General features: G+C 37.6%; 1 protein-coding gene across 1 annotated transcript in view; it reads right to left on the reverse strand.

Moving 5' to 3' along the window:
- Positions 1-299: 299 nt before the first annotated feature.
- LOC105470089 (uncharacterized) overlaps positions 300-21,305 on the reverse strand; it is a 75,546-nt gene continuing 54,540 nt past the window's right edge. Inside the window, exon 2 of the mRNA XM_071071833.1 lies at positions 300-820. Within this exon, the coding sequence (XP_070927934.1) occupies positions 817-820 (4 nt within the window). The 3' untranslated portion in view covers positions 300-816. The remainder of the gene's footprint in view (positions 821-21,305) is intronic.

Here is a 21,305-nt window from a genome sequence, read left to right on the forward strand (position 1 = left end):
CCATCTCAGCCTCCCAGAGTTCTGGGATTACAGGCATGAGCCACCGCACTCAGCCCAAGACTAATTTTATAATTTTGTTTTCCTAAACAAATGACCATCTACCTCTGGATTCCACATACTTTCTTTACTTTGAAGAATTCCTAAAAGCAGATCGGGGTGGTTATCACTGGGAGAAGCAGAGAGCACACTGGGCAAGACCTTTGTGGCTAAGCTCGCTGCTCTTCACTGCGGGCTGAGAAGGAGCATTTTTTTTTTTTTTTTAAACCTTCCTTTGTTTTCTGACCTGCTGTCATCTGAACATGGTCTTGGCTACTGTTCAAGCCCCTACACCTTACCCCGCTTCTTATTCTTTATTTTACTCTCCAGCACTTCCTGTTATTTATTTAATGATTTTAATGTAGGATTCATGAAGGTGGGGAGTTTATTTGCGTGTTTCACTGCAGCCATAAAGCAATTCTCACCCCTAGCCCGGATCCATGAGTTACCCGCCTCAGTCATTGCCCTTAGATAAAGTAAGAAATTACTTGGTCCATTGTGCCTTAAGGCTCTGGATACTTTGCGATTCTGCTTGTCCCCCTCCACATGGTCAGGCAGAGCAGTGTCCTTATGGTCTATTGCCACCCTGTCTACTGCTTTCACTTCTTGGCTGCTGGTAATTCTCCAGGCGGTTGGAGCAGACGGTGCCGTTTTGGGCTCCCCAATCTCGGGCTGTCGCACCCTCTAGTGGTCATTTATAGCCATGCAACTTCAGCACCGAGTTCCGGGCCTTTGCCTCCTGGCTTCCTTTCCTCCCTCAAAGGCCTCATTGGTAACAATTCAACTGCAGGAGAAAAGATAAAATTGAAAAGGCGAACTCAGCACACTCTCTTCCCATCACTTCCAACATTGTCCCTTCCCCTGCTAGCACTCCTGAAGAAATTCTCAGGCAACTTGGAGACGCGCCGATCTTCCTGATTTAGAAGTGCTTGTATCTGGTTTTCAGGCAAGGCACAGAGGGCTGTCTTCTAGGTCTGGAAATTAGGGAGGAAACTGAAGGTGAACAGTGCCTCCCTTTAGCAATGGACAAACAGAAAACCACTCTGGCTCCATAGAAGCATTAAGCTGCAGATTCAGAGTCCCTACCAAATGACACGACTACCAACACTATCTGAAGACTTGCCAGGTAATGTGTGTGTCAGTGACCTTTATCTACAGCTGAGGTGCCTCACCTAATACTAAAAGGAGACTATTTAGCTGTGAGGCTTTAGTTCCCAGAAGGACTCCAGTGGGACTGAGTGGGAGGAGGATGTCATGCACATTGTTAATAGCTTGGACTTGCCTTTTCTCCAAAGGGCCCTATCTGCTCCTTGCCCAGTGCTCCAGCCACAGGGAATGGTATTCCACTTTCTCCTGGCCATGTGGTTAGTTGGGGGACCTTCTTCTAAGTAGGTAATTAGAGACTCAGATGCTGGGCAGATCTTCACCTCACATGACAAAGGATGCCATCATGGGGAGAGGAGGGCCTGCTCTTGCCACCCTGTGGCAAGTCGGGGCAAGTCAAGAGCAAGTCAAGAGCAAGTCAAAAGCTCATGACCAGCAATCTCCTAGAACAGAGAATGGCAAAGTGTGGCCTGTGGGTCAAACCCAGCCTGCCTCCCGTTTTTGTATGGTCCATGAGCTAAGACTGCTATTTACAATTTTAAGTCATTGAAGAAAATCAAAAGAAGAATACAATTTCATGATGCACAAAAATTATACGAAATTTAAATGTCCAAGTCCATAAATAAGGTTTTACTGGGACACAGCCACACTCATTTGTTTATACACTGTCTACAGATGCTTCAGTATCACAGCAGCAGAACTGAATAGCTGCAGCGGAGACCATAGGACCTACAAAACCCAAAAGATTTTCTCTCTGGCCCTTGATAGAAAAAATTTGCTAACCTTTTCCCTATAAGATGTGATGTGTGCCCTTGAATTCATCACAGACCTCGAGGGGACCTGATTGGGTGAGGTAAAGTCTCATACAGAATGAGTTTATATTGTGAAGGCCCTGACTGAAGATTTTGGATTTAATCCATGAGTTCTTGAGGAGCCTTCAAAGTTGGTGCCAAGATAAAAGCAGCATATTCAAGAGACTACATGGCATCAATGGGTGGGAGGAACTGAATGCAAGGAGAATTCTGAGGTAGGAATACCAGTGGTGAGGCGTAAGCATTGAGAGCTTAAAGAGTGTCCGGGAAGAGGAAGAACTGGTTAGTGGTGGAATGCTGGGACAATGGCAGAGGGGAGCAGACAGGCTGTGATCAAAGAAGCATGCTGAAGCCATACACAGAATGTAGTCGTAAGACACAAAGAGCCTGTGTCTGTGAGACATTGGAACACTTCCAAGGGTAATGAGACTTTGCCAGCTGGCATCACTCATAACCCAGAGGATCCTGCAGGTAGATTTACTTTTGCTTTCCACCAGCATCTTTAAATATACAATTTAGCACCTGACAGATTATGGACAGGGAGCAAAGAGTAGTAGTTTGAGATTGATGGGCATCATTATGCAAAATCATAGATAGAAATGGCTGGGGAGCTCTCTAATTCAATAAGTCTCTTCCTAATCCCCCGGAAGTAATAATACTTCTGTCCAGACACCTCTGGGCTCCTTGCCATACTTTTCCATTGGATTAACATTTACTGGTATGATCAGAGTTATTAAAGGGAGAAAGTCATCATAATTTTCCAAAGACAATAAGGCTCCATAAGTGTTCCTATAAAATTATGTCAGAAGATAATTATATTATTTCAGCTTTGAGAAGTTCTATGAGCAAATATGTTCACTGCAGGAAAGGGGAAACCCTTGAAGCTTTTGTTTTTTAAGAAAGTACATTGCAAAATGAAAATAACTTCATGATACTACTTGAAGTTGATATGGGGTAGTATTTCCACTACTCAGAGCTCATTCTCAGTTTGTAAACGTCTTAGCAATTATGAGGTCCAAATTAAACTTTGAGTTTAAGACTTCAGCGAAGTGAACCTCAGTGGAAACTATAATTGATTTTTATCTTTCACATTTTTGTTTTAGCATAGAGAGATATTCCACAAGAGTGGTCTGGCCAAGAGTGGTGGCTCACACCTGTAATCCCAGCGTTTTGGGAGGCCAAGGTGGAAGGACCACTTGAGGCCAGGAGCTCAAGATCAAGGGTGGTTTAACAGCAGCTTAGATCTTTGTAACAGACATAGAAGGGATTTTTTAATGACAATTCATTGTTATAAAATAGTTGTATGGCATAAATTTGGGATAAGTTCCTAAGATTTTTGTATGTTTTTCTCTTAACACCCTCAAATTTCTCACACAACAATTAGCTCATTAACATCCTTCTATAGAACTTACTCTCCTAAAATTTTTTTTAATAATGTTATATTAGAGTATATAAAACACGACTTTCTGAGATTTTTAGCCATAAAAACACAACAACGCCCATAGCATATCCAATGCTATACTAAGAGCAATGACCAGGATGTGATTAAGACTTTCAGAACACCTAAACTCCATCAGATGTAAAAGGCTGCAAATGGCTTTTAAAATCATTATTTTCAGAGGAAATTCTTAACATGAAAACTTAAACAGTTTAACTGTATCAACAGAAATAACACACTGAAAAAAGTAAAGAGAGAGAAATTTAAAAATAGGAAAGATATATGAATACAAGTTTAAAATAGAGAAGACTGGGCCACTCTTCTTGTTCTTTCTGTCTTTGCCTCTCCCTGCATTAAATTATTCAAATAAATTCTCCTTCCCCACAAGAAGCTGTCAATGAAGTTCTTGGTTTCTGGCTCCAATTTCCAATTGCTTTTCTGGCTATTGCTTAAAACGCAATATTGTCTTTGGGAAAAAAAGCAGTCAGATAAAGTAAATAAATGATCATTGCCAAGATAATCTATGGGAATTTGGGAGTTCTTAGAAGAGCATTTTATCCAGGCTATTATTTCAAAACAATGTAACACACCTAAACAGAACAAATAAATAATAGCAGAAGTGTTAAGTGTTCAAACTTTGGGATCAGAGGGTTTTATTCTGAATTCTGCCACTTCCTAGTTCACTTGAACGAATGAGTTAACCTCTCCAAGCCACAGACTCATAATTTGTAACATAGGAATAATATTATAATGAATTAAATTGTATTCACATGTCACGTGTAAGTAAACAAATATATTAATATTAATGCTGCCTTACAGGATTGTTTAGAGGACTAACTGAAGTACAATAATGTTTAACATGGCATTTTGCACATAATAAGCAAACAGTCAATATAAATTATTATTAGATTTATGCTTCTAACAACATCATCTTCTGAAGTGTAACAATGGAGCAACTGGCTACTTTTGCATGATAACAAGGTTTTGTCTCCAATTTTAATAATAAACACTACAATTTTCAAGTATCAGTTCTGTACCTGGTGCCCTATATACTGCATCTCATTTAATTCTCAAAGGACTCCACTGTATTAGTCTGTTCTCACACTGCTATGAAGAAATACCTGAGACTGGGTAATTTATAAAGGAAACAAGTATAATTAACTCACAGTTCCACATTGCTGGGGAGGCCTCAGGAAACTTACAGTCACGATAGAAAGAAAAGGAGAAGCAAGGACCTTTTCCACAGGGTGGCAGGACAGAGTGAGAGGGGAAGCAAGGGAAATGCCAGATGCTTATAAATCCATCAGATCTCATGAGACTCATGCACTGTCACGAGAACAGCATGGGGGAAACCTCCCCCATGATCCAATTACCTCCACCTGGTCCCACCCTTGATACATGGGGATTATGGGGATTATGGGGATTACAATTCAAGGTTAGATTTTGGGTGGAGACACAGCCAAACAATCTCATCCACTGAATAAGTATTATCATTCTCACTGTATAAATTAGAACCCTGAACTCTAAGAAGTTAAATAACTTTCTCAGAGTTTCACAGGTTGATACTATAAAAACTGGAATTCAATTCAGATAGCTCTGATTTCATAGTCCATGTTATAGGACAAAGATAGCAAGTAGATTTTTATTCAAATTTCAAATTGGGAACACAAAAAAATCCATCAAAGGTCATGTCAAAAGGATTTAGGATAGCATTTGAGAGGGCTCATACTGGCCAGAAATGACAATCTCAGCATCAAAAACAATAATGGCTACCATAGTTTAAACACATAAAATGTATTTAAAATCCAGAGTTTATTTTAATTCTCTTATTTTTTAAAAATTCACTTGACATTTTTTGGAAGCTACTATGGCACCAGCTCATTATTCTGAAAACTTGTGAATAAAGGGGAAAAATAAGCATTTATTTTGCTTTTTCAGTCTGAGTGAATGCAATATCCATTTCCCATGCAAATGTCCAGGCAAAAGCATTCCAGGCAAGTGAATATGCCTGGCATAGTCAAGAAACAGCAGCGGGGCCACGTGTGGACCCTCAGAAGAAAAGGAGAGAGTATTGTGAGATAACATCAGAAGGCAAATCGGGGTGGGAGTTAGTGTAGATCCTTCTGGGCCATTATAAGAGTTTTTGGCTTTTACTTTGAGGGTAATAGGGAGCTATTGCAGGGTTTTGAATATAAAAATGACACAATTCAACTTTTGAGTTAATGGGGTCACTCTACTGTGCTGACTCTAGGCTGGGGGGGGGTGGGAAATGTGAAAGCAGAGAGCTCAGTTAGGAGGTTTAATATAGTTTGGATGTTGTCCCCACCCATATCTCATGTCGAAATGTCATCCACAATGTTAGAGGTAGGGCCTCTTGGGAGATGACTCAATTATAAGGGTGGATTTCCCCCTTGGTGCTGTCATTGTGATTGAGAACACTGTCAATGTTCTCTCTATTAAATTAATGGTGCTGGGATAGCTGGCTAGGTATACTTAGAAGAATGAAACTGGACCCCTACCTTTCACCATTCACCAATATTAACTCAAGATGGATTAAAGATTTAAATGTAGGACCGCAGCCTGTAAGAATCCTAGAAGAAAACCTAGGAAACACCATTCTGGACATAGAACTTGGCAAAGAATTTATGACTAAGTCCTCAAAAACAATTGCAAAAAAATCCCCAAAATTGACAAGTGGACCTAATTAAACTAAAGAGAGAGCTTCTTCACAGCAAAAGAAACTACCAAAAATTAAACAGACCACCTATAGAATGGGAGAAAATATTCACAAACTATGTATCTGACAAAGTTCTATATTCAGAATCTATAAGGACTTTATACAGTTGAACAAGCAAAAAACAAATAACCCCATTGAACAATGGGCAAAAGTCATGAACAGACATTTCTCAAAAGAAGACATACAACAAACACATGGAAAATGGGGCACATCACTAATCATCAGAGAAATGCAAATCAAAACCCAAACCACTCAGAATGGCTATTATTAAAAAAGTCAAAAACAACAGATGGTAGCAAGACTGTGGAGAAAAGGGAATGCTTATATACTGCTGGTGGGGATGTAAATTAATTCAGTCGGTGTTGAAAGTCGTTTGGAAATATCTCAATGAATTTAAAACAGAACTACCATTTGACCCAGTAATCCCATCACTGAATATATAACCAAAAGAAAATAAATCTTTTTACCAAAATGACACACACACTTATATGCTCATTGCAGCACTATTCACAAGAGCAAAGACATGAAATTGACCTAGGTGCCCATCAATGGTGGATTGGATAAAGAAAATGTGATAAATATACACTATGGAATACTATGCAGCCATAAAGAAGAATGAAATCTTATCCTTTGCAGCAACATGGATGCAGCTGGAGGCCATTATGCTACGCAAATTAATGGAAGAACAGAAAACCAAATACCACATGTTCTCACTTATGAGTGGAAGCTAAACATTAGGTACTCACAGACATGAAGATGGCAAAAATAGACACTGGGAACTACTAGAGGGTGGTGCTGTCATTGTGAGTGACCTCTCTTGAGATCTTGTCATTTAAAAGTGTGTAGCATCTTCCCCCCTCATTTGCTGCTCCTGCTTTTGCCATGTGAAGTGCCTGCTCCCATTTTGCCTTCCGCCCTGGGTAAAAGCTCCCTGAGGCCTCCCCAGAAGCAGATGCTTCCATGCTTCCTGTACAGCCTGCAGAACCGTGAGTCAATTAAACCTCCATAAGGCTTTTTATGACCCCGATAAGAGCAGCTTTAGTGGCATGGTGAAGGTGAAAGGCTGATGAGAGAGGGTTCAAGAGTGAAGGAGAGGAGAGAAACTTCTGTTTGATTTGGTTTGGTTGTTTGTTTTTATGATTGGAGAAATAATATCTTGCTTATATTAGAAACATGAGAAACATACAGAAGAGAGAGAAAGAAATTATCAGTGTGGGAGAGGGAGAGAGGAAAGTTGCCAGAGTGATGTCATTGGGTAGGCAATAGTGGTTGGGAAAGGTTGGCTCTTGGTTTTTGACATGCCTTCCTCACTAAGTTTCATCATTTCTGGTTTTTCATTTAAAGCTGGAGACATGTGAGTCTTCCTTTCACTTGAACACTTAGAGATGCCATCGTAGTGATATTAATTGGCCTAATTTCAATAGTGTGTCTCAGGTAATAGAGAGGTCTGAGAAGAAGGAGAGAGATGAGGGAACAGCGGGTCAGTGGAGCAGTCAGAACCCCCACAATATTCATCACTTAATTTCCTTTTTATATAGGCATGGTTTGCAACATGTCAAAACAATTACAATAGTGATATCAAAGATTACTAATCACAGATTACCGTAATATATATAATAATAATGAAAAAGTTGAAAATGTTGCAAGAATTACCACAATGTGACACAGAGACACAAAGTGAGCACATGCTATTGGTAAATGGCACCAATAGACTTGCTCAATGCAGGGTTACCACAAACTTTCACTGCGCAAAAAAAATATATATATATTTTTTAATATATATATGTATTTATATATATATATATATAAAATAACTACAAAGTGCAATAAGATGAAATGCAATAAAATGAGGTATCCCTGTATAATTTGCAATATTTGGGTTATACTTACACTAAGAAATGATTCATTGTTTTTCTGAAATGCAAATTTGGCTATGGGTTTTATATTTTTATTTGCTGCACACTGCAATCCTAAGTAAAAGAGGTAGCAGATCTGCTCCTACTCATCCCTTGCCTTCTTACCCTACTGAACTCCCATTACCTCACCTATATTATTCTGCAAATATAAGTAATTGTCAGAAAGGCAGGTAGGCCACAGGAGGAAGTGAAAGAGGGAGAGAGAGAGAGAAGGCAGAGAGAGAGAGAGAGAGAGGAGAGGGAGGAGAGTGGGAAAAGAAGAGAGGAAGGAAATCAGAGGGAAGGAAAAGAAAAAGACCCAAGGTGAGAAATGATACGACAACTATGAGGAACTGAAAGAAATCTAGTATGGCTAGACTGGAGTGATCAAGGAAAGAGTGGTAGGAGATATGGCCAGAGAGAAAGCAAAGGAGAACTGACCAGCTATACCCAGAAGTCACATAGATGCCATCGTGCACATGTCTGAGGTCACAGTTGCTTCCTGTTTGTGTCTTGTAAATTATTGCTAATAAAGTCTACCACAGCTGCTGAGAGCAGAGCTCCCAGAGCACTCACCACTATGGAGCCTCTTCTGGGCACTATCACAGGTGAGCTACTAATGCCTAGGTCCACAAAGAGACAGCTGGAAGATCTCATCTGCCCGCATCACCCATGAATGTATCCTTATGTGGTAAGTAAACTCAATAGCTTTCTTAAATAAAAACTGTTTTGTTTTAGAAGAGTTTCAGACTTACAGAACAGTTGCAAAAATAGCACAGAGTTTCCACATGCCCCCTACAGAGCTTCCCCTTTTGTTAACATCTTACATTTGTATGATACATTTGTCACAACTAATGAACCAATATTGATACATTATTATTAATGAAAGTCCATACTTCATCCTGATTCCCTTAGTTTTTACCTAATGTCCTTTTTAATTCCAGGATATAATATTTCATTCATTCATTTATTCATTCATCCATCCATCCATCCATCCATCCATTCATTCATTCATTCATTTATTTTAGAGACAGGGGCCTCACCATGTTGCCCAGGCTGGTCTCAAACTCCTGGCCTCAAGCCATCCTCCCAGCCTTCCTAGGCACTGGGATTATAGGAATGAGCCACTATGCCCAGCACCATCCCACATTTAGTCATCGTGTTTCCTTAGTTTCCTCTAAACAGTGACAGTTTCTCAAACTTTTGTTTCTTTTGAACAACCTTCACAGTTTGAGGAGGACCAATGAGGTATTTTGTAGAATGTCTCTTGGGGTTTTTCTCATGACTGGACAAGGATTCATGAGTTTGGGGGAGAAAGACCATGAAAGTAAAGTACCATTCTCATTACACCATATCAAGGGTATATACTTATGAACATGATTTGTATCACTGTTGGTGTTGACCTTAACTACCTCTCTGAGGTAATGTTTGTTAAGTTCCCCATTGTGAGGTTACTCGCTTTTCACATTTTTCATACTGTATTTCTGTAAAGGAAGTAACTACGCACAGGCCAGACATGGCCTGTAGTCCCAGCACTTTGGGAGGCCAAGGCGGGTGGATCACCTGAGGTCATGAGTTCGAGACCACCCTGGACAACATGGTGAAACCCTGTCTGTACGAAAAATACAAAATTTAGCTGGCATGGTTAATCCCAGCTACTCAGGAGACTGAAGCAGGATAATCGCTTGAATCCGGAAGGTGGAGGTTAAAATGAGCCAAGATCGCATCACTGCAGTCCAGCCTGGGTGACAGAGTGAGATTCCATCTCAAAAAAAAGAAAAAAACAAAGGAAGTAACTATGCACAGCCCACACTTCAGAGATGGGAAGTTATGCTTGCCTCCTTGATGGCAGAGTATTTACATAAATTATTTGCAACGAACCTGCACAAAAAAAATTTGTATATTCTCCCTCATTTTATTCAATCATTTCTTTATAATGATATGACCTCATAGATATCTATTTTATAGTTTGAGTTAGAATCCAATACTATGTTATTTCATTACACATATTGTTCCAGTTTGGTCATTGGGAGCTCTTTCAGTTGGCCCCAGTGTCCCTTTGATATCCCCCATTGTGTGGTTTTTATTTCAATAAGCACTTCCTTGCCTTCTGGCACTACGGGATGCTACAGGATCATCCTAAATATTCCCAGATCCAGCTCTAGAATAATCTATTTCACCAAGGAGCTGGTTCCTTCATAGGAGAACAGTATTAGAAGCCAAGATCTGGGTACTGGGGGTGTTAATTGCTACTGGGGTGTAATTGCTTCTGGGCCCTCTTAGCTGACAGAGCAAGGGAAAATATGTGTGTATACTAACCCGCTTAAGCACACATATTTATAAATAGTTCCTTATATATCAATCTGTATGGATGTTAAGCTAAATATGAGTTTATACAGATAATCCTTGACCACATGGATCATTTCAGCCTTTGTCTCCCTGCTGTCTGTAACCTTCCACTCCAACAATCAGAAATCTGGTTCCCATCCATCATTCATTTACATAATTCCAGTATACATTTGTAGTGACTTCAGAAATGTTAACTCAGACCGGCATGAGAAATTACTTTACCAACTAGAGTGTGATGCTCAGGTAACAGTTCCTTTGCTGTTAGTCTTAGTCTCCACTCATTCCAAAGCGAGGTTAGTATCTCCTCCCTCCCCAGTCCCTAAAATATAGTTTACTTTTTTCTCACAGCCTGCATTCTATTCTAAGATCCCAACCACACAAATTATTTTATTTGCTAAACTAAGGTTCACTGTTTATGCTGTAAAGTTCTATGAGTTGGTTTTAACCTATACATAATGTCATGTATTCACTATTATAATGCCATATACAATTATCACCACATTAAAAATTCCCCTGTCTGTCACCAATTCAGCCCTCCCCTCTCCAAAAACTTTTGGCAACCACTGATCTGTTAACCATCTCTATAAGTTTCCAAAATGTCATACAGATTGAATTATACGGTGTGTTGCCTCTTTCAGACTAACTTTTCTTTTTCTTAGCAACATGAATTTAAAATTTACCCATTTTGTGGGGGTTGATAGCTCATTCCTTTTTACAGCTGAAGAGTATTTCATTTTACGGATATACAGTTTGTCTATGCACTCCCCTATTCAATGACATATTAATTACTTCCAGTTTTTGACAATTATGGATAAACATGCTATAAACATTTGCAGGTTTTTGTGTGAACATAGTTTTCAGATCAGTTTGGTAAATACCTAGGAGCAAGATAGATGAATCACGAGGAAAGACTATGCTTAGCTTTGTAAGAAACTGCCCAATTTTCTTCCCAAGTGGCTGCATTATTTTGCATTCCTACCAGCAATGAATGAGAGTTCCTGTTGCTCTGCATCCTTGCCAGCAGTTAGTATTGTCATTTTTAAAAATTTAGCTATTCTAGTAAGTGCATACTGGTATCTCATTTCTTTTAATTTGCAATGATAAATGATGTTGAGCATCTTTCCATATACAGATGGTCCCCAACTTAGGATGGTTTACCTTATAATTTTCAATAGTGGGAAAAATGACACACATTCACTGAAAACTGTACTTGGAGTTCCCATACAGCCATTCTGTTTTTCACGTTCAGTACAGTATTAAACAAATTCCATGAGATATTCAACACTTCATTATAAAATAGATTTTGTGTTAGATAATTTTTCCCAATTGTAGGCTAATGTAGATGTTGTCAGCAGATTTAAGGTAGGCTGGGCTAAGCTATGATGTTCAATAGGTTAGGTATATTAAGTGCATTTTTTTTACCCACAGTATTTTCAACAACAGATTTATCAAGAGGTAACCCTATTGTAAGTTTAGGGCATATGTATTGATTTGTCATCTATATATCTCCTTTGGTGAGGTGTTTGTTCAGATATTTTGCTAATTTTTCTACTGAGGTAAAATTCACATAACATAAAATTAACTGTTTTAACCATTTAAAGTGTAGAATTTAGTGGTTTTAAGTGCATTTGTAATGTACAGTCATCACGAATGTCTAACTCCAGAACATTTTTATCACCCACAAAAGAGACAGCATACTCATTAATGAGTTACTCCCTAGTCTGTCTTCCCCCCAGCCCCTGGCAACCATTAATCTGTGCTCTGTCTCTATTTTGAATATTTACTATAAATGGAATCATACAATATGTGTCTTTCGCACCTGGCTTTTTTTTCACTTAGCACGTTTTCAAGGTTCAACCATGTCACAGCATGGATCAATAATTCATCAGCTGATGAATGGATAAAAATTATAGCATATTCATACAATGTGATACTTTTCAGCCACAAAAAGGCAATGAATTACTGGGTTGTTTCTACTTTTTTGGCTATTACAAATAATGCTGCTATGAATATTTGTGTATGTCTTTGTATGAATATATGTTTTCAATTTTTAGGATATATATCTAGGAGTGGAAATGCTGAGTAATATGGGAATTCTATGTTTAACTTTTTGAAGAACTGCTAAATTGTTTTCCTCACTAACTGTACCATTGTACACTCCCACCAGGAATGTATGAGGGTTTCAATTTCTCTAGACCTTTGCCCACACTTACTTTTTTCTGTTTTTGTTTTTATATAGCCATCCTAGAGTGTATGAATTGGTATATCATTATATTTTGATTTGCATTTTTCCAATAATCAATGCCATTAAGTATCTTTTCATGTGCATACTGGCGATTCATATATCTTTGGAGAAATGTCTCTTCAGATCCTTTGCCCATTTATTAATAAAGATGTCTTTTTGTTGAGTTCTAAGATTTATTTATATATTATATATACTAGACCCTTATCAGATATGATTTGCAAATATTTTCTTCCATTCTATGAGTTGTCTTTTTATTTTATTGATAATGCACAGAACTTTTTAATTTTGATAAAGTTCAATTTATCTATTTTTTTTGTTTTGTTGCTTGTGACTTGGTGTCATGTCTAAGAATTCATTGCCAAATCCAAGGTCATGAAGATTTACTCCTAGATTTTCTTCTGAAAGTCTTATAGCATTAACTTTTACACAGATCTTGGATCAATTTTGAGTTCATTTTTGTACAGGGTGTGAGGATCCACTTTTTTGCATATGGATATACAGTTGTCCAAGCATCATTTGTTGGAATGACTGTTCTTTCCCTCATTGAATGATCTTGGCACCCTTGTCAAAAATCGACTGACCATAGTTGTATAGGTTTATTTCTGGATTCATAATTCTAGTCCATTGGTCTCTGTTTATCCTTATGCCAGTACCTGTAGCTTTACGCTAAGTTTGAAATGCTTAGTCCTCTACTTGTTCTTTTTCAATATTGTTTCAGCTACTCAGGGTCCCTTGCAATTCCATATGAATTTCAGGATCAGCTTGCTTTCTTTTGCAATAAAAGGCAGATTCTAGAGGTATTGTATCCAATGTGCAGATTACTTTGGAAAGTGTGGTGATTTTAACAATATGAAGTTTTTTGATCCAACACATAGAAGGCATTTAATTTATTTAATGTCGTTCAGCAATACTTTATAGTTCTCAGTGTACAAGTTGCACCTCCTTGGCTAAATTTATTCCAACGTATTTTGTTCTTTTTGATGCTATTGTAAATGAACTGTTTTCTTAATTTCAATTCAGATTTGTCACTGCTAAGGTATAGAAATAAGATTGGTTTGGGTGTGTTGATTTTGTATCATACAATGTTTTTGTGTATTCTCTAGAAGATCCTGGATTTTCATGTGATCATGTTATCTGCAAATACAGATAGTTTACTACTCCCGTTCCAAGTGTGGATACCATTTATTTCTTTTTCTTGCCCAGTTGCTCCAGCTAGAATTTCAAGTACAATGTGGTGAAAGCAGGCATCCTTGTCATAATCCTGATCTTAGAAGAAAAGCTTTCAGTCATTCACCATTAAGTATGATGTTATCTTAGGGTTTTTTCATGGTCGTCCCATATAAGATTAAGGAAGTCTCCCCTTCTATTTCTAGTTTATTGAGTGTTTTTATTATGAAAGGATGCTGGATTTTGTCAAATACGTTTACTTCATCAACTGAAATAATCATGTGGGTTTTTTCCTTGATTATCTTAATGTTAGGTATTACCTCAATTGATTTTTGTATGTTGAGCCACCTCTGCATTCCAGGGCGGGGGCAGGAGGGGACGAATTTCACTTGGTCATGGTGTATAACTTTTGTAATATGTTACTGGAATTGGTATGCTAACATTTTGTTGAGGATTTTTGCATCTATATTCATAAGAGATATTGATCAATAGTTTTATTTTGTTGTGATGTCATTTATGGGCTTTCATAGCAGAGTAATATTGGCCTCATAAAATGAGTTAGAGAGTATTCTCTCTCCTCTTCTATTTTTTGGAAGAATTTGAGAAAACTGGTATTAATTATTCTGTAAACATTTGGTAGAATTCACCAACAAAGCCATCTGGACGTGGGCTTTTCTTTCCAGGAAATTTTTAGATTACTAATTCAAGATCTATACTTTTACAAGTCTATTTAGATATGCTACTTCTTTTCAATCAGTTTTGGTACTTTGGGCATTTCTAGGAATTTATCCATATCACCAAGGTTATCTAATTTGTTAACTAAAATTATTTCTAATATTCCCTTATAATGTCCCCACTTTTATTTCTAATTTTGATAATTTGAGTCCTCTCTTTTTCTTTGTAGTTAGTCCAGCTAGAGCTTTAACAAGTATGTTGATTTTTTTTGAGACAGAGTCTTGCTGTTGTCAGCCCGGGTTGGAGTGCAACGGCACAATCTCGGCTCACTGCAACCTCCGCCTCACGGGTTCCGGCAATTCTCCTGCCTCAGCCTCCTGAGTAGCTGAGATGATAGGCACCTGCCACCACGCCTGGCTAATTTTTGTATTTTTTAGTAGAGATGGGGTTTCACCATGTTGGCCAGGCTGGTCTCGAACTCCTGACCTCAAGTGATCCACCCACCTCAGCCTCTCAAAGTGCTGGGATTACAGGTGTGAGCCACCACGCCTGGCCAATTTGTTGACTTTTAAAGATTCAACTTTTGGTTTTGTTGATTCTATTGTTTTTCTATTCATTATTTTGTTTATCCCCACTCTAATCTCTGTAATTTCTTTCCTCTGCTTGCTTTGGGTTTAGCTTGCTCCTTTATTGTAGTTCCTTAAAATAGTATGTTAGGTTATTGATTTCTTTCCTACTTTTAAACTGTACATATTTATGCAACATTTTTCCTTCTTAGCACTGCTTGCACTGCATCCTATAAATGTAAGCATGTTGTATTTTCATTTTAATTTGTTTCACGATATTTTCTGATTTCCCTTGTGATTTCTTCTTTGACTATTGGTTAAGTGTGTTGTTTAATTTCCACAAATTTGTGAAATATCTAGGTTTCTAGCTTTATTTCATTCTGGTGAGAGAAGAAGCTCTGTATGCTTTTTCACACTTTTAATTTATTGAAAAAAAAAATTTTATATAACATGTGGCCAATCCTGTAGAATGTCTTATGTGCACTTGATAACAGTGTGCATGGTCTTGTTAGATGCAGTGGTCTGTATGTCTCTGAGGTCTAATTGTTTCACATTGTAGCTTAATTCTTTATTTCTTGATGTTCTGTCTATATGTTCTAAACATTATTGAAAGTGGGGTGGTAACATTTCCAAATATTATTATTGACTTATCTATTTCTCCCTTTGACTCTACCTTGTTTTGCTTCATATATTTTGGGGTTCTGTTGTTAGGTGTATATATGTTTTAAATTGTTACATCTTCTTGATGGGTTGACTCATTTATTAATATATAATGCCCTTGGTCTATTTGGTCTGATACTAGTATACCCACAACTGTTCTCTTTTGGTTATTATTTGCATAGTGTATTTTTTCTACTCTTTCACTTTCAACCTATTTGTGTTTTTACACCTAAAGAGTCACAGATAGCATGTAGTTGGATCATTTTTAAAATTCATCCTGCCAATCTCTAACTTTTAACTGGAGATTTCAATTCTTTAACATTTAACATAATTAATGATAAGTGAGGAGTTACTCTGCCATTTCATTTTGGTATTTATTTTCTATGTGTCTTACATCTTTTTATTCCTCAATTCCTCTGTTACTGCCACTTTTGTGTTTCTTATTTCTTTTTAAATTTTTATTTTTAACTGACAATAATTATATATATTTATAGAGTACAATGTGATGTTATGATACATGTATACATTGCGGAATGATTAAATCAGGCTAATTAACATATTCATCATGTCTCACACTTATTACTTTATAGTGTGGTGAGAACATTTAAAATCTACAATCTTAGCAATTTTGAAATATTCAATACATTATTATTTACTATAGTCACCATGATGTGCAACAGATCACTAGAAATTATTTCTTCTGTCTATTTGAACTTTATCCCCTTTAACTGACATCTCCTCGTTCCTTGGGAGTTTTTATTTTTTATTTTTAACTTCTATTTTAGATTCAGTGGGTACATGTGTAGGTTTGTTATCTAGGTATATTGTGTGATGCTGAAGTTTGGGGTACAATTGATCCCATCACCTGGGTACTGAGCAGAGTATCCAACAGTTGGTCTTTCAATGCTTGTTCCCTCCCTCACACCACCCTCTAGTAGTTCCCAGTGTCTATTTTTGCCATCTTCATGTCTGTGAGTACCTAATGTTTAGCTTCCACTCATAAGTGAGAACATGTGGTATTTGGTTTTCTGTTCTTCCATCAATTTGCGTAGCATAATGGCCTCCAGCTGCATCCATGTTGCTGCAAAGGATAAGATTTCATTCTTCTTTATGGCTGCATAGTATTCCATAGTGTATATTTATCACATTTTCTTTATCCAATCCACCATTGATGGGCACCTAGGTCAATTTCATGTCTTTGCTCTTGTGAATAGTGCTGCAATGAGCATATAAGTGTGTGTGTCATTTTGGTAAAAAGATTTATTTTCTTTTGGTTATATATTCAGTGATGGGATTACTGGGTCAAATGGTAGTTCTGTTTTAAATTCATTGAGATATTTCCAAACGACTTTCAACACCGACTGAATTAATTTACATCCCCACCAGCAGTATATAAGCATTCCCTTTTCTCCACAGTCTTGCTACCATCTGTTGTTTTTGACTTTTTTAATAATAGCCATTCTGAGTGGTTTGGGTTTTGATTTGCATTTCTCTGATGATTAGTGATGTGCCCCATTTTCCATGTGTTTGTTGTATGTCTTCTTTTGAGAAATGTCTGTTCATGACTTTTGCCCATTGTTCAATGGGGTTATTTGTTTTTTGCTTGTTCAACTGTATAAAGTCCTTATAGATTCTGAATATAGAACTTTGTCAGATACATAGTTTGTGAATATTTTCTCCCATTCTATAGGTGGTCTGTTTAATTTTTGGTAGTTTCTTTTGCTGTGAAGAAGCTCTCTCTTTAGTTTAATTAGGTCCACTTGTCAATTTTGGGGATTTTTTTGCAATTGTTTTTGAGGACTTAGTCATAAATTCTTTCCCAAGTTCTATGTCCAGAATGGTGTTTCCTAGGTTTTCTTCTAGGATTCTTACAGGCTGCGGTCCTACATTTAAATCTTTAATCCATCTTGAGTTAATATTGGTGAATGGTGAAAGGTAGGGGTCCAGTTTTCATTCTTCTAAGTATACCTAGCCAGCTATCCCAGCACCATTAATTTAATAGAGAGAACATTCCCGTTACTTTTTGTCAACTTTGTCAAGGATTAGATGGCTGTCAGTGTGTGGCTTTATTTCTGGGTCTACCATTCTGTTCCACTGGCCTATGTGTGTATTTTTGTACTAGTACTATACTGCTTTGATTACCATAATCTTATAGTATAAAGTAGAGTAATGTGATGCCTCTGACTTTGTTCTTTTTGCTTAGGATTGCTTTGGCTATTCAGGTCCTTTTTTGGTTCCATATAAAATTTCTGGTTCTGTGAAAAATGACATTGGTAGTTTGATAGGAATAGCATTGAGGCCTTGTGCGGGGACTCACACCTGTAATCCTAGCACTTTGGGAAGCTGAGATAGGCGGATCACCTGAGGTCAGGAGTTTGAGACCAGACTGGCCAACATGGTGAAACCCCATCTTTACTAAAAATACAGAAATTAGCCAGGTGTGGTGGCATGTACCTGTGATCCCAGCTACTTGGGAAGCTGAAGCAGGAGATTCATTTGAACTTAGGCGGGTGGAGGTTGCAGTGAGCCAAGATCACGCCACTGCACTCCAGTCTGGGTGACAGAGCAAGACTTCATCTCAAAAAAAAAAAAAAAAATTAAATTAAAAAATAAAAATAAAAGGAAAAGGAATAGCATTGACTCTGTAGATTGCTTTGGGTTTTATGGCCATTATAATGACATTAATTCTTTCAATCCATGAACATGGAAAGGTTTTTCCATTTGTTTGTGACTTCTATGATTTTCTTTTTCTTTTTTTTTTTTTTTGAGATGAGTCTCGCTCTGTCACCCAGGCTGGAGTGCAGTGGCGCGACCTCGGCTTACTGCAAGCTCTGCCTCCCAGGTTCGCGGCATTCTCCTGTCTCAGCCTCCCAAGTAGCTGGGACTACAGGCGCCTGCCACCACGCCTGGCTAATTTTTTTGTATTTTTTAGTAGAGACGGGGTTTCACCATGCTAGCCAGGATGGTCTCGATCTCTCCTGACCTCGTGATCCACCCACCTCAGCCTCCCAAAATGCTGGGATTACAGGCATGAGCCATCGCGCCCAGCCTGTGTCATCTATGATTTCTTTTACTGGTGTTTTGTAGTTCTTCTTGTAGAAATCTTTCACCTCCTTGGTTAAATGTGTTCTGAGGTATTTTATTTTTTGTGTGGCTACTGTAAATGGAATTGAATCATTGATTTGGTGCTCAGACTGAACATCATTGGTATATAGAAATGATACTGATTGTTGTACATTGATTTTTGTATCCTCAAATCTTGTTAAAATTGTTTATCAGTTATAGTAGCCTTTCGCAGAGTTTTCTAAACATACAATCATATCACCAATAAAGAGAGATAATTTGACTTCTTTTCCATTTGGATGCCTTTTATTTCCTTCTCTTGACTAATTGGTCTGACTAGCTCTTCCAGTATTATGGTGAGTAGGAGTGGTAACAGTGAGCATCTTTGTCTTATTCTAGTTCTCAAGGGGAGTGCTTCCAGTTTTTGACTGCTCAGTATGATGTTGGCTGTGGGTTTTTCATTAATAGCTCTTATTATTATGAGGAATTTTCCTTCACGCCTAGTGTCTTGAGGGTCATTCTCATGAAGGAATGTAGGATGTTACCAAAAGCTATTTCCATGTCTACTGTGATGATCATACGGTTTTTAATTTTATGTGGTGAATCACATTTATTGATTTGCATATGTTAGAACCAACCTTGAATCCTGGGAATGAAACCTACTTGATCATGGTAAATTAACTTTTTGTCATGTTGTTAAATTCAGTTTGCTAGTATTTTGTTGCAGATTTTTGCATCTGTGTTTATCAGGGATATTTGCCTGTAGTTTTCTTTTTTTGTTGTGTCTTTGCCAGGTTTTAGCATCAGGGTGATGCTGGATTCATAGAATAAGTTAGAGAGGAGTCTGTCCTCCCCCATTTTTTAGAATAGTTACAGTAGAATTGGTACCAGCTCTTCTTTGTACATTTGGTATAATTCTTTGGTACAATTTGACTGTGAATCCATCTGGTCTGGGGCTTATTTTGGTTGGTAGGTTTTTTATTACTGATTCAGTTTGGGAACTTGATATTGGTAGGTTCAGTGTTTCAATTTCTTCCTGATTCCATCTTGGGAGATTGTATCTTTCTAGAAATTTATACATTTCCTCTAGATTTTCCAGTTTGTGTGTGTAGAAGTGTTCTGAAGATCTTTTATATTCCTGTGGGATTCGTTGTAATGTCAGCTTTGTCATTTCTGGTTGTGCTTATTTGGATCACCTCTCTTTTTTCTTTGTTAATCTAACTAATGTTCTATTAATCTTGTTTATTCTTTAAAAAACAACTTTTTAAAAAAATTCTTTGTATGAATGTTTGTCTCTCAATTTCATTCAGTTTTGCTTGATTGTAGTTATTTATTTTCTTCTGCTAGCTTTGGGGTTAGTTTTTTCTTGCTTTTTTAGTTTCTCTAGCTATGATGTTGATCATTAATTTGAGATATTTCTAACATTTTGAGATAGGTATTTAATTCTATAAACTTTCCTCTTAACACTGCTTTTACTGCATCCCAGAGATTTTTGGTACGTTGTGTCTGTTTTTATTAATTTCAAAGAAATTTTAAATTTCTGCTTTGGTTTTGTTGTTTTATAAAAAGTCATTCAGGAGGAAGTTATTTAATTTCCATGTAATTGTGTGTGTGTTTTGTTTTTGTTTTTGTTTTTTGTTTGTTTGTTTTGAGATTGAAGTCTTGCTCTGTCACCAAGCCAGAGTGCCGTGGCGCAATCTCGGCTCACTGCAACCTCTGCCTTCTGGGTTCAAGTGATTCTCCTGCCTCAGCCTCCCAAGTAGCTGAGACTACAAGCACGTGCCACCATGCCCCGCTAATTTTTGTATTTTTAGTAGAGATCGGGTTTCACCATGTTGGCCAGGATGGTCTCGACCTCTTGACCTCATGATCCACCTGCCTTGGCCTCCCAAAGTGCTGGGATTATAGGCAAATTGTGTGGTTTTGAGAGATCTTCTTGGTATTGATTTCTATTTTTATTCCACTGTGATCCAAAAGTATGATTGTTATGATTTTGAGTCTTGTGAATTTATTGAAACTTGCTTTATGGCTGAACAAGTGGTCAATCTTGGAGTATGTTTCATGTGTATATGAGAAGAATATATATTCTGTGTTTGATGAGCAGAGTATTCTGTGAATGTCTATTAGGTCCAATTGGTCAAGTGTCGAGTTTACGTCCAGAATTTGCTACTTTTCTGTCTTGATGATCTGTCTAACACTGCCAGTGGTGTTTTGAAGTCCCCTGTTATTATTATGTGGCTCTTTTGGTCTTTCTGTAAGTCCAGAAGTACTTGTTTTATAAATATGGGTGCTCCAATGTTGGGTGCATAGATACTTAGAATAGGTAAATCTTCTTGTTGAATTGAACTCTTTATCATTATGTCATGCCCTTCTTTGCCCCTTTTTACTGTTGTTGGTTTAAAGTCTATTTTATCCAATGTAAGAATAACAACTCCTGCTCTTTTTTGTTTTCTGTTTGCATGGTATATCTTTCTCCAACCCTTTACTTTGAGCCTATGGGTGTTATTACATGTGAGATGAGTCTCTTGAAGACAGTAGACAGATGGGTCTTGGTTTTG

Source organism: Macaca nemestrina, chromosome 10, assembly GCF_043159975.1.
Source record: "Macaca nemestrina isolate mMacNem1 chromosome 10, mMacNem.hap1, whole genome shotgun sequence".
In the NCBI taxonomy this organism is placed as follows: domain Eukaryota; kingdom Metazoa; phylum Chordata; class Mammalia; order Primates; family Cercopithecidae; genus Macaca; species Macaca nemestrina.